The sequence below is a fragment of the Leuciscus leuciscus genome, assembly GCF_965113295.1.
Source record: "Leuciscus leuciscus genome assembly, chromosome: 3".
Classification (NCBI taxonomy): domain Eukaryota; kingdom Metazoa; phylum Chordata; class Actinopteri; order Cypriniformes; family Leuciscidae; genus Leuciscus; species Leuciscus leuciscus.
Window position 1 is genome coordinate 28,619,652 of NC_138727.1, and position 17,384 is coordinate 28,637,035.

At 41.7% G+C, this 17,384-nt stretch overlaps 1 protein-coding gene and 1 long non-coding RNA gene across 5 annotated transcripts; one reads left to right on the top strand and one right to left on the bottom strand.

Annotated features, from left to right (window-relative positions):
- The first annotated feature begins 5,110 nt into the window (after positions 1–5,110).
- LOC309495941 (uncharacterized protein) lies at positions 5,111–8,161 on the top strand. Its single transcript, XM_082165877.1, has 2 exons — positions 5,111–7,648; positions 7,691–8,161. Exon 1 carries the CDS (start codon positions 5,112–5,114, stop codon positions 6,828–6,830), a length of 1,719 nt encoding a protein of 572 aa, XP_082022003.1. The 5' UTR covers position 5,111; the 3' UTR covers positions 6,831–7,648; positions 7,691–8,161.
- Positions 8,162–11,194: 3,033 nt separating this feature from the next.
- LOC309495642 lies at positions 11,195–15,797 on the bottom strand. 4 transcript variants are annotated; one of them, XR_014204747.1, is made up of 6 exons: positions 15,167–15,797; positions 14,910–14,937; positions 14,494–14,555; positions 14,299–14,385; positions 13,933–14,094; positions 11,195–11,981 (listed from the first exon to the last, which is right to left on the bottom strand). It is a non-coding gene; the product is annotated as an uncharacterized lncRNA (long non-coding RNA). The 4 variants fall into 4 exon arrangements; XR_014204745.1 differs by lacking the exon at positions 14,910–14,937; XR_014204746.1 differs by lacking the exon at positions 14,299–14,385.
- Positions 15,798–17,384: the final 1,587 nt, after the last annotated feature.

Consider the following 17,384-nt stretch of genomic DNA (forward strand, 5'->3'; position numbering starts at 1 on the left):
TCAACTAATTTCAGGGCAGAAATAACCTTTCAATGAATAAGTAGAGGCTTCAATCGCTTTTTGGCAGGTGAAATACTGCATTATAATGGTTGTATTGGCCATCTAAAGTTATTTTAAGAGGTAAAAAGTACTAGGTGAGTTATAATCTGTCAAATATAACCCTCATGAATATAATCAACTAATTTCAGGGCAGAAATAACCTTTCAGTCAATAAGTAGAGGCTTCAATCACTTTTTGGCAGGTGAAATACTGCATTATAATGGTTGTATTGGCCATCTAAAGGTATTTTAAGAGGTAAAAAGTACTAGTTGAGTTATAATCTGTCAAATATAACCCTCATGAATATAATCAACTAATTTCAGGGCAGAAATAACCTTTCAGTCAGTAAGTAGAGGCTTCAATCACTTTTTGGCAGATGAAATGTCGCATTATAATGGTTGTATTGGCCATGTAAAGTTATTTTAAGAGGTAAAAAGTACTAGTTGAGTTATAATCTGTCAAATATAAGTCTTCTAAAGGAAATCAACTAATTTCAGGGCAGAAATAACCTTCCAATCAATAGAGGCTTCAATCACTTTTTGGCAGGTGAAATACTGCATTATAATGGTTGTATTGGCCATCTAAAGTTATTTTAAGAGGTAAAAAGTACTAGTTGAGTTATAATCTGTCAAATATAACCCTCATGAATATAATCAACTAATTTCAGGGCAGAAATAACCTTTCAATGAATAAGTAGAGGCTTCAATCACTTTTTGGCAGGTGAAATGTCGCATTATAATGGTTGTATTGGCCATCTAAAGTTATTTTAAGAGGTAAAAAGTACTAGTTGAGTTATAATCAGTCAAATATAACCCTCATGAATATAATCAACTAATTTCAGGGCAGAAAAACCTTTCAATCAATAAGTAGAGGCTTCAGTCACTTTTAGGCTTCAATCACTATTACCACGGACATAAGCTGATGTTTATTTGCAAGTCATGTCTGTTTGATCCACATAAAAGCAGCTGTAGTCGTAAAGAGACTGGGCGATACAGCTTTAACACGCTGCGCGCGCTCCCGCGGACGGCAATCAATTTTCGGCGGACCATCACTTTTCGGCACGACACCTGTCGTGCGTCACTTTAAGGTAGTGGGAGGGAGTGTCTGTTGTGAGGTTAGGGGGCACGTCAGCCAGAGTTGTAGTGTGTGTGTGTGTGTGTGTGTGTGTGTGTGTGTGTGTGTGTGTGTGTGCGCGCGCGCGTGCGTGTGTGAGTGAGTGAGACTGCCTGCTGAACATTGGGTTGCAGGAATAAGGATCTGAAGTGCCGGTGTTTCGGCAACAAAAACCCGCCGAACTGATCCGAAACCAGCCCAATTTTTATCCACCCGCCCAAACCCATTTTTGCCCGCAAAATAGATTGCAAAACCGCCCAATCATTGCGTCTCAAACAGCTGGGATTGCGGCCTCGATCGTTGAATCAAGCTGCCGTCGTCAGGATCGCGAGGACAATCGCTGAGGGTCAATGAGTGAAGAAACAGTGCCCTGCCATCCGTTGGTCATCATTCAGCACCTCATCCACGAACCAAGAGTGGTGATATACATTATTTTCCTCTTTTCCTACTGAACACTGGTAAGCAAACTATAATTTTCTGTCAGTGAGTCATCAGAACTGAACTGTTCAATCGTGCAGTCATTTTTGCTGGAACTGTGATCAGTGAATTTTCCTGCAAAGGGATTCATAGACTTTATTTTGTGGCCTTGAACTTTTTGGCCGTGAACTCATAAATGGACTGAGTATAACTTTTTCCTTTCTTTTCCTGGATTTTTTAATTGGATCTTGGATTTTTGAGCCGGATTGAAGTGAACTGTGAATCAAGTGAACTTTATTTGAAAGGTTGAGTTAACTGAAGTGAAACTGATTATTTTGTTGAGATTGAACTGAAACATTTGTTGATTTTCCTCTCTTTATTATTTTCCACATTTTTATTTCACTTTAATTCATCTGCAATTAGAAATTGTTTTACACTTCCTGTGAAAACAAAGGAAACAGAATCATTTCAATTCATGCAGTAAAAATAAATGTTATTTTTGTTTGTTAAGCTAAAACTGCTTATGCTAATTTTGAGTCACCTATGCTAAGGAGTGGGGGCGTATTACCTATCCTGTTAGATCTGGGGAGGGCGGGTTTTGCAGTCAACTAGGTTTAACTCCTGAGTTCTCTTACGAGAGGTCTCTCGTACTTGCGTAAGATATCTTACGCTAGGGGAAAACCTCTTTTCCTCGAGATATTGAAGCCAAAAATTATCCTTAATTTTGCAATAATGTAAAACGCATTGCAGCAGCATGCAGACATGGGCGAGACAGCTCGCGCGCCCATTGGCTGCTCTGCGGCAACTGCACCAGCCTATTGAAAGAGGCTCCTCATGACGTCAGAACCAATGAGGGCGCTTCGCGCCCATTACGTCATGTCCCGCCGAAATCGGGTGGGGCCAGGGCTATAAATATGGCCCAGAGAGGCTGGTTTGGTCAGTTTTTCATCTCTTCAGCGGGCCTTCGCATCGCTGGATCCTGAGAGGAAGCCGCGCCGTCTGAGTCAAGCACCCAGCGGGATTAGTGCATCTGAAGCTGCTGGTCGAAATCTCGCCGCCTTCAGTCGCCGTTTCTGCTGACGCTTTCCGGCGTACATATCCTTTTCTCATCTACTGTGTTTTGTGTATGTGTATGTGTTCGCCGCCGCGACACACACTCTCATTGCACTAAAAGAGCCGGGCGTCTTTTTCAAGACGCCCCTTTCCCCCCCAACCCGCAAAGCTCGCCGGTGCGCCCGCTTGCCTTGCCTGCTTGGAGGATGATACCTGCTCTCCCTCTGTTCGAGCCGCGCAAACCACGCCGTTCACAGGGGATGTCAGGAGCGGACGGTCACGGGGCTAGCTTTCTCTCTCCCTCTGTTCGAGCCGCGCAAAATGCGCCGTTCACAGGGGAGGCTGGAAGCGGACGGTCGGGGTTAGTTTTTCTTTACGTACAAGAAAGCTACCCTGCCTCCCTCTGCGCCCCATTCACGCGTCAATCACCAGCGAAAGGAGAAAATAGCGTTTTAGTCCCGCCGAGGCTGGACTGACCTGAAACTTCTCGCACATTTCTCAGTTCCCTGATCAGGCGACTGGAAATATAAATATTGCAGCGCCGGCAAGCAAACGCCGAAGAAAACATGTTGACGCTCTTATATGCTCGTGCATCTGAAAGCCTTTGTGTTCCCCCCTGTGGCTCAGTGGCGGAATCTATGGTGTTTCACACGAGAGACCGGAGTTCGAATCTCGGTCTAACGGCAGATTAATTATGCCTCCAATGCTTCGCTCTGTCAGTTCCCTGAAAGGCGACTGCAGATGTGTATTTTGCAGCCAACGAGCGCGTTGTACAACCCACTCGCCTGCACCCAAACACCGTTTCTATGGTTCCCGTGCGTCACTGGCGAAAGGAGAAAAGAGTGTTAATGTCCCGCTGCGGCCGGGCCGAATTCTATTTCTCATTCCCCTCTGAAGTTCGGGCGACTGGAAATGTCATACTGCAGTGAGCGAGCCTGTTGTAATGCACGCACGCCTGCAAACAAACGCCAGCATGTTGACGCTCTCTGTTTCTATGGCAACTTCTCGCTCGTTCAGTTCCAGTAAATGCGACTGTTCCAGTGTATTCTGCAGTAAACAAGTCGGCGACACAGCCCGCTTGCCTGCACACAAACGCCGCTTTACGGCTACCCAGATAAATCCCATAGAGTGTATTTTCTGGTGTTCCGGCAACGGCCGATGGTTTTATGAGTGTAGACAAAATGCCCAGTGCTCATTCCTACACAGAAACACAGCCCGTCACACAGGGCTCGCGCACATGAAATCGACCCAGATCGATTGCGCATTAAATGTGGTAAATGTGCCCACTGCCCAGTGCCCACAAACACTACGTTCTGCATGTCTCAAGGTTTCTGTAAAACGAAACCAACATGCATTCGCTCTGCTCAGGCAGACAATGCTCTCAGTGTTGTAAATGTGCCCGCTATCCCACGCCCACATTCACACATAGACATGACAGGTCTTACGGGACTCGCCCAGCCCTCCCCCTCTCGATTGACCACCGCAGAGGAGTCGAGCGCGGGCAATCTGCCCGCTGTTATCAGCACGCCCCCTGCCTCAAATGTCATAAGCGCGACGCTTATGTTGCAGCACACTGAAGCCCCTCTGTCGCTGAGCGACCAGAGCGCGCTTCGCATTCAACCCCTAGCCATTCGTGCAAACGCATGGGCAAGGCTACCCGGGGTTTCGAAGTGGGTGCTAGACATTATAGAAAGAGGCTATTCGCTACAGTCCGGTCGACGCCCGCAACGCAAAGCGGCGCGAATCGATACTACGGTAAAAAAGGAAGTAGCACACCTACTTCGGGCCGAAATAGCGAAGTTACTGAGCAAAGGGGCTATAGAACCCCTATCACAAGCTCAGAGCGAAGGGGGCATGTACAGCAGATATTTTCTGGTACCAAAAAAAAAAAAAAAAAAGACGGGGGTCTCAGACCCATTTTAGATCTAAGACGACTAAACAAAGCACTTCTGAAACGACGGTTCAGAATGCTCACGACCAAGAAAATCCTCTCTCAAATTTGCCAAGGGGACTGGTTCATGTCGATAGATCTGAAAGACGCTTATTTTCAAATACAAATAGCGTCACGTCACAGGCGATTTTTGAGCTTCGCCTTCGAGGGCCAGGCATATCAGTTCACAGTCCTGCCATTCGGCCTATCCCTGGCACCTCGCGTATTCACGATGTGCATGGATGCAGCGCTCGCACCCCTCAGGCTCCGAGGCATACGAGTGCTGAATTATTTGGACAATTGGCTGGTTCTAGCTCGATCACAGTCGGAGCTCATAGAACACAGGACCATATTACTCGATCACCTCGAGAATTTAGGTCTCACAGTCAATTGGGCAAAGAGTTCACTGTCTCCCAGTCAGAAAATATCTTTTCAGGGCACAGATCTGGACTCGCTGTCTATGACAGCACAGCTGTCGCCGCAGCGCAGACTAAGTATTCAGCGCATGACAGAGATTTTTCGCCACGGCACTTAAGTCCCGCTCAAAAAGTTTCAAAGGATGCTGGGTCTCATGGCTTTAGCATCCTCAGTGCTTCAGCTGGGTCTGCTTCGCATGCGCCCGCTGCAGTATTGGTTTAAAGCGCGCGCCGCGCAGAGCTTGGACCTCCGGTCTCGCGCGCCTCAAGGTCGATCAGAAATGCATCGCAGCTCTGAAACCTTGGACAGTGACCGACTGGTACCGGTCAGGTGTAAGCCTGGGGACTTCCTCGAGTGTGAAGGTGGTGTCTACGGACGCCTCAACCTCGGGATGGGGAGCGCTGCTCGAGGGCAGACCGTTATTCGGCCAGTGGTCGGAACGGGAGAAGCTTCTGCATATAAACTGCCTGGAAATGATGGCAGTCGACAACGCGCTGAGGCGCTTTTGTCCCCAGATAAAAAGACACCACGTCTTGGTCCGTTCGGACAACATGTCAGTGGTGGCTTATATAAATCACCAAGGAGGTATCAGATCCAGAATCCTTCACAGGCTGACGGAACGCCTCCTGGTCTGGGCTCAGCACAACCTGCGCTCGCTCAGGGCAGCGCATGTGCCCGGCCATCTGAATGTGGGACCAGACAGACTGTCCAGAAACAATCTGCCGACAGGAGAATGGTCTTTACATCCACAGACAGTCAAAATGCTATGGAGGACATTTGGCAGAGCGGAAATAGACCTATTTGCGTCTCAAGAGAACGCTCATTGTCAGGAATTATTCTCCAAGAGCAGGGATGCGCTGGCTCACGCTGGCCCCGCTGCCCGCTCTATGCGTTTCCCCCTGTCACGCTCCTACCCCAGGTGTTAGAGCGAATCAGGAAGAGCGGATGCCCAGTGCTACTCGTCGCCCCATTTTGGACAAACCAAGTCTGGTTTCCAGTCCTGATGCAGCTGACGAGTACCGCCCCGTGGCCGATACCGGTGAGGAGGGATCTCCTCTCGCAGGCGAACGGCTCGATCTGGCATCCTCGCCCGGAGCTTTTGGTCCCTACACGTGTGGGCCATCAACGGGTACCCGTTAACCTCCCAGCGGGAGTGTTAAACAGGATCACGCAGGCTAGAGCTCCATCTACGAGGCGGCTCTATTCCTCAAAATGGTCTGTGTTCACTAGCTGGTGTACAGCGAGTGGCACTTCACCCTCACGCTGTGGGGTGCCGGAGGTTCTCTCCTTTTTACAAGAGCTTCTGGATAAGGGCAGAACCCCATCCACGCTCAAAGTTTATGTGGCGGCCATAGCAGCGTTCGCTGAACCACCGCTTGGCCAGTCATTAGGAAGGAACGATCTGGTCATTCGCTTCCTTAGAGGAGCTAAGAGGCTGAACCCTCCCAGACCACCCTCAGTTCCCGTTTGGGACCTTTCCACGGTTCTGGAAGCCATGAAAGGTGCCCCATTCGAGCCAATACAGTCAATAGACCTGAAACCCTTGTCTTTCAAAACTGTGTTTCTTCTGGCTCTCGCTTCAGTGAAGCGCATAGGGAATTTGCAAGCACTCTCAGTGAGCACGACGTGTATGGAGTTTGGGCCGAATGACTCGAGAGTCATACTCAAACCAAAGCACGGATATGTTCCTAAATCCCTCAACACACCGTTTAGGGCACAGGTTATCTCCCTGTCGGCCCTGCCGGTATCTGAGGAGGAAGGGGACGCAGGCTTCCTTTGCCCGGTCAGGGCGTTAAGAGCCTATGTGTCTCGCTCATCTGTTTTCAGACAGACGGAGCAGCTCTCTGTTTTGTTCAGCTGATGTTCTAAGGGACTAGCTGCGTCAAAACAGAGTCTATCCAGATGGATAGTTGATGCTATAGCGCTAGCTTACACATCCAAGGGCCTGCAATGCCCGATAGGTGTCAAAGCGCACTCCACAAGAGGCATGGCCTCGTCGTGGGCTTGGTCCAGTGGGATTGCCTTGCAAGATATCTGTATGGCGGCAGGCTGGGCCTCCCCGTCTACATTTATAAGGTTTTATAACCTCGAGGTTCCCGCTTTGCAAGCTAGGTTGCTCTCGGTTAAATTTTTTCAGTATTGCCCGCCCGATGCTATCGGCTCGGGATGCTGAAACTGCTAGAGCGTCGATCACTGATCGCCTATATACTTCTGTGGGCAGTACGTAAGTCCCCCATATTTACCAGTCCAGGCTGAGTTCGCCCTGGCTGTGTGGAACACTTGATATAACATGCTCTTATCAGAGCTCAATATTACAGGAATGATGCTATTCTAGCCCCTCTTCCCGGATTCTCTGTGAGTCCCTTGTGATTAGGCACTGTATGAGCCCCGGGCACCTGCCCTTGGGACTTTAGTGTTATGTCTCAAGCACGCACGGCGTTTTACATTGTGTTCCCCTAGCGTAAGATATCTTACGCAAGTACGAGAGACCTCTCGTAAGAGAACGTACTCGGTTACTAACGTAACCTCGGTTCTCTCTAGAAGAGGGAACGAGTACTTGCGTATCTTGCCGTGCATGCGTCATGTTCTGATTCGCTTCAGCGATGAAAAACTGACCAAACCAGCCTCTCTGGGCCGTATTTATAGCCCTGGCCCCACCCGATTTCGGCGGGACATGACGTAATGGGCGCGAAGCGCCCTCATTGGTTCTGACGTCATGAGGAGCCTCTATCAATAGGCTGGTGCAGTTGCCGCAGAGCAGCCAATGGGCGCGCGAGCTGTCTCGCCCATGTCTGCATGCTGCTGCAATGCGTTTTACATTATTGCAAAATTAAGGATAATTTTTGGCTTCAATATCTCGAGGAAAAGAGGTTTTCCCCTAGCGTAAGATATCTTACACAAGTACTCGTTCCCTCTTCTAGAGAGAACCGAGGTTACGTTAGTAACCGAGTACGTTTTCTACATACCGGTACACACACTTCAGGTGGCTGCCGTGTATTGAGTAAATCCTGAAGCCCACCTCGCCGATTCTTGAGCATTACACATTGCAACACGATAGACACCACACACAACAAGCAGTTGTACAAAGACTAAAAGCATTGGGTGGGGGGACTAGGATCCTGTTGCTCACTCAGTCTTCCTTAGTATAGTGCTGAATATTTCCCCCACAAGGCAGTGGCATATTTCCCTCCGCCACATACATCCTGGTTGGACCATTGTATATCTACAGCTGATGCACATGATTGTATAAAGGAGGCTGAGATCCTATATGGTTTGGCCACAGCAGACCATATTCCTGTCTCTATGTTCATAAATATTAAGGGTCTACCTGAGCTTGTCTGTAGTGACAGCCATAAACCAGGTGAGATACTGGACTGGACAAGGCTCACAGAAGACGACCTGCAATATTACAAGTTACTGACTGATGTGCACTTGAGAAATATTGAGTTACCTGTTGATGCAATTATGTGTGTGGATAGCAGCTGTAAGAATGTAAGTCACAATAATGACCTATGTGCAATGTATGATAGAATTGTGAACTGTTTAGTTGATGGAAGTGAACCACTAAGAAGTAAAGTGGTGAAACAACATATTGTAAGACCAGGGTGGAATGACTATGTCCATGATGTTCATATGGAGGCAAGAGATGCATTTAGAAGATGGGTCTTAGCAGGCAAACCTAGGCAAGGCCCAGTCTGTGAGAACAAGGTACGGTCTAATGCTAGGTTCAAATATGCTGTGCGTTTTATAAAAAGAAATGAGCAGACTATGAGGGCGAACTCTATGGCGAGAAAGTTACAAACTAATAATGTTTATGAGTTCTGGAAGGAGGTGAAAGTGGTTAACAACAGCAAAATGCCACTGCCTTCTAGTATTTATGGTATTATTACTGAACCTGAAAACATTGTAGAGCTATGGAGGAGACACTATGAGAAATGTTTTAACTGTGTGAACTGTGAAGAGTGATGTGTTTAACATAGGAGAGATACCTCACAGTGATGGTGTAGTCATTGGGCTGGAGGAAGTATGTTATGCTATTGACAAACTTAAAATGAACAAAGCCTGTGGGCGGGATAGAATAACAGCAGAACATCTGAAATACGCTAGTCAAAGTATTTCAGTTTTACTTGCTCTATGCTTTTCTGGGTTAATGAAGCATGGCATACTTCCTGGATCTGTCTTGCTAGTACCTGTAATTAAAAATAAGACTGGTAAATTAACTAGTATAGATAACTATAGACCTATTGCACTTGCAAGCATACTATCCAAGGTACTAGAAGGGATCCTTATGGATAGGCTTGCAGAAAACATAGCGTCAACTAGACATGTGCCGGTATTCGGTAATGCGATAAATCGCGGTAATGAATATGCACGATATTGTTATCGCGGGCACTTCAAAATACCGTGAAAAATAATAGATCAGAATTTATATTTATAGAATGCGCATTAGCTTATTTTCCATCAACCAATATGCTGCGCGAAACACGTGCGCACTCTGATGTAAACAATCCCCACATGTAGAAGCACTAGCTGTGTGCATGCGGCGCCGTGCGCACTCTAGTCTAATGTAATGAATCCTCACATGGAGAAGAAGCATGGCGGAAGGAGGAACGCTGCCGACGATTTTTCCACCTTCTAAAAGCAGGGCTGTCAACTCTACGCATTCAGCGTGAGACTCACGCAATCGACACTTTTCACATGCTCTCGCGCCACACATCCATTTTCTCACGCAGAGAAAAATCACGGAGCAAAGACGACACTGACACCGACAGACTAGCCAGAGCAGGTTACTTTTGATATGAAAACAATTCTCAGCTCTCAGGTTCTGTCCATTTTATTATGAAATTCAGACAATAAATACCGTTTTGGCGCTTGTAAATGTGACGTGACCGATCGCTGTAGCGCCTCAGTTCAAGTAAATCGATCATCTGATAGTTTTTATTTAAAGATACAGTACAACTTACCGAAAGGTATTTATGCCTCATACATAATATCGATCAGTGTTTTTCAACCACGGAAAGAGGTCAATAAAAACTGCAGGTGAACAATTATATCACAGAACGTTACATTCACCTCAGGAAAGCCATTTAATGACCAGCATGTTAGTTGACTAGAAAAAATTGCTAACTTATAGAGAGGAGTTTTTTGCTAAATATGTGCACTATATTACATTTGTATTATATTTTTACTTGTGTCATAATTGTTATTATAATGAAAACCAAATTATATTTTAATTTAATTTGTTAATTTTAAACCTTTAATAATACCAGCTGACAGGGCTCTCTGTATGTTTACAGCATTATGTGAGATATATTTTTTCTTGAGAAAAATTAACATGTAGGCTATCTACTGTAGCCTACCTAATATTTATCCAAAGAGTCAATATTGAAATCAAATCCCAAGAATTGAATTGAAATCGTGAAAATGGTGTAAAATTCTGTTTAGTTACCAAATGTTTTGACAATCACAATTACACCTCTTGAGGAATTAAAATATCGTGATAATACCGTATACCGTGATAAAAGCTCAATCAATTAATCGCAGCATGAAAATTTGATACCGGCACATGCCTAGCGTCAACAGATAATCAGTTTGGCTTTAAGAACAAGCATGGAACTGATCTGTGTATTTATGCACTTACATAAATTGTCCATAGGTACAGATCACGCAATAGCACAGTCTTCATGTGTTTCCTGGATGCGTCAAAGGCTTTTGATCGTATCAGTCATGGGAAACTGTTTAGTAAACTACATGAGCGTGGTGTCCCCTCTTACCTAATCAGGATACTGCAGTTCTGGTACTCTCACCAAACTATGCAAGTCAGGTGGGGGATGAGTTTGTCAACACCCTTCTCTGTCTCCAATGGAGTGCGGCAGGGTGGAATTCTGTCTCCGCTGCTATTCAATCTGTACATGGATAATTTATCTAGGGAGCTAAAGGGCTGTAGAACTGGCTGCTTGGTGGGGGATAGTCTCATTAATCATATGCTTTATGCTGATGATTTGGTGGTACTGTCTCCCTCTAGTGCTGGCCTGCAGCAACTTCTTAGAATATGCTCTCAATATGGACTGATGTTTGATATACAATTTAACTCAATGAAGAGTGTGGTACTGATCGCCAGAACCAAGGAGGATAGGAAGTGTGTCTATCCTTCTTTCTCATTGGCAGGTGAACCACTAGAGGTTGTAAAGAAAGTTAAATAGCTGGGACATGTGATAATAACCATATGCCACAGCTTTAAAAATGCATCAGTATCACATGCATGTACACTGTAAAACTTTTCACTGTAAATTTACAGTAAAATACTGGCAGCTGGGTTGCCATCCACATACTGTATTTTTACAACACTACTACAGTAAACAGCATTTACAGTACTCCACTGTAATTACCAAATACAGTATATACCACATTTTACATTATTAAACTTGTCGACAGCAATAAATTGTATTTTTATAGGGAATACTGCTTTTATTATTACATAATTAAAATATTATACTTTAAGGTTTCATAAGAGTAGTCACACTAGGAAAAAGAAAACAACATTTTCTGGGTTTTAAAACATTTATTTAGTTAAAATGCCATCTGTGAACATGTTGGCTGAATTACTTTTTAAACATAAAATGCAATTTTAACACTTAACAACAAACAGGTAACAGTTAGCACTTAAAGGAATAGTTCACCCAAAAATTTTAATTAGCCCATGATTTACTCACCCTCAAGTCATCCTAGGTGTATATGACATTCTTCTTTCAGACGAATACAATCGGAGATATATTAATAAATGTCCTGGCTCTTCCAAGCTTTATAACGACAGTGAAATTCTGTTTCTTTTTTGAAGTCCATAAAAGTGCAAACGAAATCCCATTCAAAGTCTGCAAGTTTTCACAGAAGTGAGGACACCTGTAGGCTTACAGTGGTGGTCTTGTTTTGCACAACTTGGCCAGTTTTCTTTGAAGTTACTTGTCCTTTCTTTGTTTTTGATCCACGTTCAGGATTGATGTCAAGAAAGCGTCTAAAAGGCAGAAAAAAACAACAATTAAATATTATTAACTGAGTGTATATATTTTGACAAAGAGAGACAGCACAAAAGTTGTCTAAAACTGAACAACATAAATTTTTTTTAAAAAAAATGCAATGTTGGATGTTGTGAAAAAAAAAAATGCAATGTTGGATGTTGTGATCAATAACTGATATTTTTTCTGCCCTGGTAAAATACATCAACTCAATGTGTCTGTTTACATGCACACTGTCAACTAACATTTTTGGAAGTGGGGTTGCCAGATTTAAAGTTTTATTCTACAACTTTTGTCTACTCATCACCCAGCTCATTAACAATATAATCCCCTCATCCGGCGCCATCAGAGTATCAGTGGAAAGGCAGTCTTTAGACTCTCCGTTTATATAGAGCACACATTGCCAGAATCCAGCCCAAACATTTGTGACAGAAATAATTTAACTTAATTGCAAGCCTTGCAATGTTTATTGCATATATGACAACATGATTTACCAGACTAAAATGCATGTTTGCACCCAAAAATTTTAATTCTGTCATTATTACTCACCCTCAAGACTTTTGTTCATCTTCGGGACACAAATGAAGATATTTTTGATGAAATCTGATAGTTTTGTCCTTCCATTGATAACAATATCATTGCAACTGTCAAAGCCCATAAAAGTGGTAAAAACATTGGTAAATATATAGCTACAGTGGTTCAACCTAAATATTATGAAGCAGGGTTTCTGCACATTTTTTAAAAGTCAAATTTAAGGCTTTTTAAGACCCGAAGAAATCAAAATTAATACCATGCATTAGGGGTGCGCAATATTGACAAAATATGTCTCGATCGATATTTTCAAAGTTTTCTTGATAATAATTAGATAACATTTTACTAATTGTGTTTCTGTGCTTGGTGCCATGGCTTGTTTAGGCCTGTTGACAGCTGACTGACAAAGAAATTCATATTTTTCATATTCTATGCAGTGGTCAGTTTACAGCAGTGACAGAAATTAATTTTTTTTATTAAGGGGTAATATTTGCCACCTTAAATTGATTTCAAGGGGCATTTTCACCTATATATGGACATTTGTAGATGTTTCAACAAGATATCTTTCACATCTACTGCAGTCAGATTCACCCGTGTTCACTCTGAAGGAATCACTCACATGGCTGGGCACTTGTATGACACATCAAGGATATTAAGAGGCTAAAAGCAGGTTTAAAACTTGCCCCATTGAAGTCAACAGGGTGCACATTTTAAAAAGAGGATAACACGGTGTAGGCAACACCGATTTTTGTCGTTGTTCTCTGTATGGACAGCACTCCAAATGTACAAAAAAATGAGCTCAATGTTAAAATTGACCGGAGTTCTCCTTTAAGGTTGCACTAGTTACATGGATTATTTAAACAATGTTTTTACTAGCTTTCTGGGCCTTAAAAGTTGCAAAGTTGCTGTCTATGGGTGGTTCAGAAACCTCTCAGATTTCATCAAAAATATCTTAATTTGTGTTCTGAAGATGAACGAAGGTCTTACAGGTTTGGAACGACATGAGGGTGAGTAATTAATGACAGAATTTTCACTAAGCCTTCAACTGAAAACAACTTGCACTGGCATATCTTAAAATATATGACTGCCACTGTTTTATCTCAAGATGCACACCAGTAATGTTTTTTTTTTTTTTTTATGATACATTATTATAAAAGCTGCTTAAATACCCTAATTTTATTAAGGCCTAGACCTGGCTTAAGCTAAGCCCTGTATGGAAACCAGGGCCATATTGTTCATACCAGTAGTCAACATAATAAATACTGTCAAGTCAAGGTTAGTGACACAATTCAGTCTAATATATATATATATATATATATATATATATATATATATATATATATATATATATATATATATATATATATATATATATATATATATATATATATATGAATGGCAAATATGCCAATGACTAACCTCTGAACAAACTCAAGGTGCTGCCTCTTCCTGGTACTGCAAGCTGAAGTTATAGGAGGAGGCAAACAGCGCTGCCAGGCCAGTGATGAAGAGGCTGTGATCCTTCACACACACCTTGACCTTCCAAACTTAATATCCAGCACTGGTTGCTTAGAGATTGACCTGTAATGGAATAAAAAAAATTAAAAAAAAGGAATAAAAAAAATAATATTAATAATTCAAATAACTACTGTGGGTTCCACTGTGGTTCGATGTAGTTGTCTATTCATAGTTCTATGAATTAAATTTTTCAACTAAAAATTTAAATTGGTTAGAATGCTAAAATGCACTGGCATATAATTTTGTTTGTTTTAAGCATAAAATCACTTAATTTTGACTTATTCTTTCAGAAAACAAGACAATTTTTACGTGTCTATTAAATGCTTCTTCATGTAAGAATTGTAGATATCTGGACTGGAAACAAAATAAAAACACTAATTAAGAAAAACATATTTTGAAGTGGGGTGAGTAAATGATGGCTTTTCGTTTTAGGTTTCATCTACCCCTTTAATGTTTACAAACCAGGAAATAAGTCGTGGACTTTCTGGCAAATGTAGATTGCTGAACATCAGCGATGCAAATTCCTGAAAGAATTTTTTAAAAAGACAGCACAACCATGATCAACAGAACCAAAACATAAAACATATTACAAATTAATGAGATCTGCTGATTAATCTCTATTATCTGCTTGAAGGATAACACCGTCTAACTTCTTTGAATTAGGGAGTAACGTTAGTTGTAGGACCATGGGATGGCAACAGGATGGCAATCAGGAATAGGCCTACTACATTTGAAAACAGCATTAGGAACATGGATTTTCATGTGCTAGCAAAATTCTGACAACGATTCAAAAGCACGATCACAGAACTGACAGAATTTGACAGCATTTTTTTTTTACCACATAGACTATAACTGTAACACTACTTAAAAGCACTTACATGAACAATGGCCATCAGATTACAAAGCCTAAAACGAAAAAAAAAATATATCAAATGCACGTCATGCAAATAGCATGGTAAAGGTTGCCTATTATATGAAATGTCGAAGTTAACGTTACTTGATAAACAGGTGAACAGAGTCAGTGAATTGCTTGCGCGGCCACGGTAGTAAACCGCGTTCATCAAACCAAATACGTGAAAACAATGTAGAAATGCGAACGCAAAAAATAATAATAATAACTTATATATTGGCTTACCGTATCACTCAGTTGAACAATTATCCATCTTCTCAAACTCTAAATCCCACTTATCGTCACGCGCAGGTTAGATTATTCAATGACAAATTCTTCCATCCGTCTTCAGGTAGCTGCCTGCTACCGTTAACGTCGTCCATTTTCTGCTGCGTCACAGGCAACTGTTTGAAATACGAACCGAACCGAACCTCAAAAAAGCTTTAAAATTGCTCACAGATTCGCAGACATTGTTTATCTTGATAACAAGAATGATTATTTGTTCAGTTGAATCCCGCTGACAAAACAAGTTTGCCTGTTGTAGCTGCCTAACGTTACTGTCTGCTCGCATGTCGCGTCACATTTGAACTGAATTGAGCGCGAAAGAAATCAATCCCACAATGCAATGCCTTTTCAGTCAGTATGATGGTATGATCCTATATAACGAATTTATCAGGACGAAAACAGAAATGTGCTGTATATTTACAGCTGTTCTGTAAAAGATACAGCTTAATACTGTATTATGGAAATACAGTACAATTCTGTAAGAAATTCGTTGTAAATTTACAGTAAAGGGTTACAGTGTATGTTTACATACATTTATTAAATATGTGGAAAACAAATATGTATGTCACATATTTATAATTAATGTTGTCCATATATGCGGGAAACCAATACTGTAATATATGCAGATATATGGTATCATATATGGAAGAACTCAAATATTTTCTTCACATGTTTGGACACATAAATGTTCATACAGTATATGTTGCAGGCATATATTGTGTTTTCAGATAAGTCAAATATATGTATAGATATATGTTGCAGTCAGATATTGTGTTCTCAGATAAGTCAAATATATATATAGATATGTTGCAGTCATATATTGTGTTCTCAGATAAGTCAAATAAATGTATAGATATATGTTGCAGTCATATATTGTGTTCTCAGATAAGTCAAATATATATATATATATAGATATGTTGCAGTCATATATTGTGTTCTCAGATAAGTCAAATATATGTATAGATATATGTTGCAGGCATATATTGTGTTCTCAGATAAGTCAAATATATGTATATGTATATATATATATATATGTTGCAGTCATATATTGTGTTCTCAGATAAGTCAAATATATGTATAGATATATGTCATGCTATTTAAAATATAAGTACATATATGGCCATATATTACATTTTTGTATTCCAAATAAAAATCACATAAAATAAATACTATACTTAATGTTTCCTTTAATCTCATGCTAACATACTCAGATCAACATAGTTACACTATGCTGTTGCTAATACAAGTTTTTGCTTTTCCTTATAGCCAAAATAATTACAAAAAGCAAAAATACACTGGTACTCCAGGTTAACCACTTGGGTGGGGTTCGATTCCCCGCAGTGTACTTGCTTGTTATATTAGCTACTACAAAATATATAAATAAATGTACTTTCTTAAATTGTAATGCTCTACTTTACATAATGATCAATAATCTTAAGATTTTATATCGTATGCTATGTGTTGTTAAATACACCCATGTTAAACATTAAAATTTACTTCCATTGCATATCATAAGAACACATAAGCGTAAAATATAATTACATTAATAAACCTGTACAAAGACCTCCAAATAAATACTGTGCTTCTGGATTTACACATTTTGAGTGTGTATATATATAAATATAAATATAAAATAAAAAAATCTGCGAAATTTTGCGAAAAATCTACTTTTTCGTACTCCTCATAGTCCGTTTGTCAAATTCACTTGAAACTTGTCATGCATCATCAAGGGACACTCATGGCAAAATGTTGTCAAAAGAATTACGATCGGTGATTCACGCTCGCCATGGGACGCCAAAACGTTCGAAGTAGGCGGGGACACTTTCACTAAAATGGCTATAACTCTTGAAAGCACTGAGACATTTTCACCAAACTTGTTATACTCATGGACAAGCTAATTTTTGTGGTCACACAAAAAAATCTGCAGCGATTCACCACTTGGTGGCGCTATAATACGAAAAAGGCATAAAACAGCTTATAACTACGCTACCGTTAGTCCGATTGACTTGAAAATGGGCATGCAGTGTCTTTGTCCAGGGTGCCATGCCTTTCTATGAGGACACTGGCGAATCTCGAAAAACATGGCCGCCATTAACCAGTGAAGTTTGAGCACCTATTACACAAGGTTAACGAAGGTTGATCGGAACAAAACACGGTGGGCATGTTCAACTCATGGCCC

Bases quoted from the DNA above. Each gene is read 5' to 3' on its own strand.
- LOC309495941 (XM_082165877.1), top strand. From the start codon at position 5,112: ATGCTGGGTCTCATGGCTTTAGCATCCTCAGTGCTTCAGCTGGGTCTG.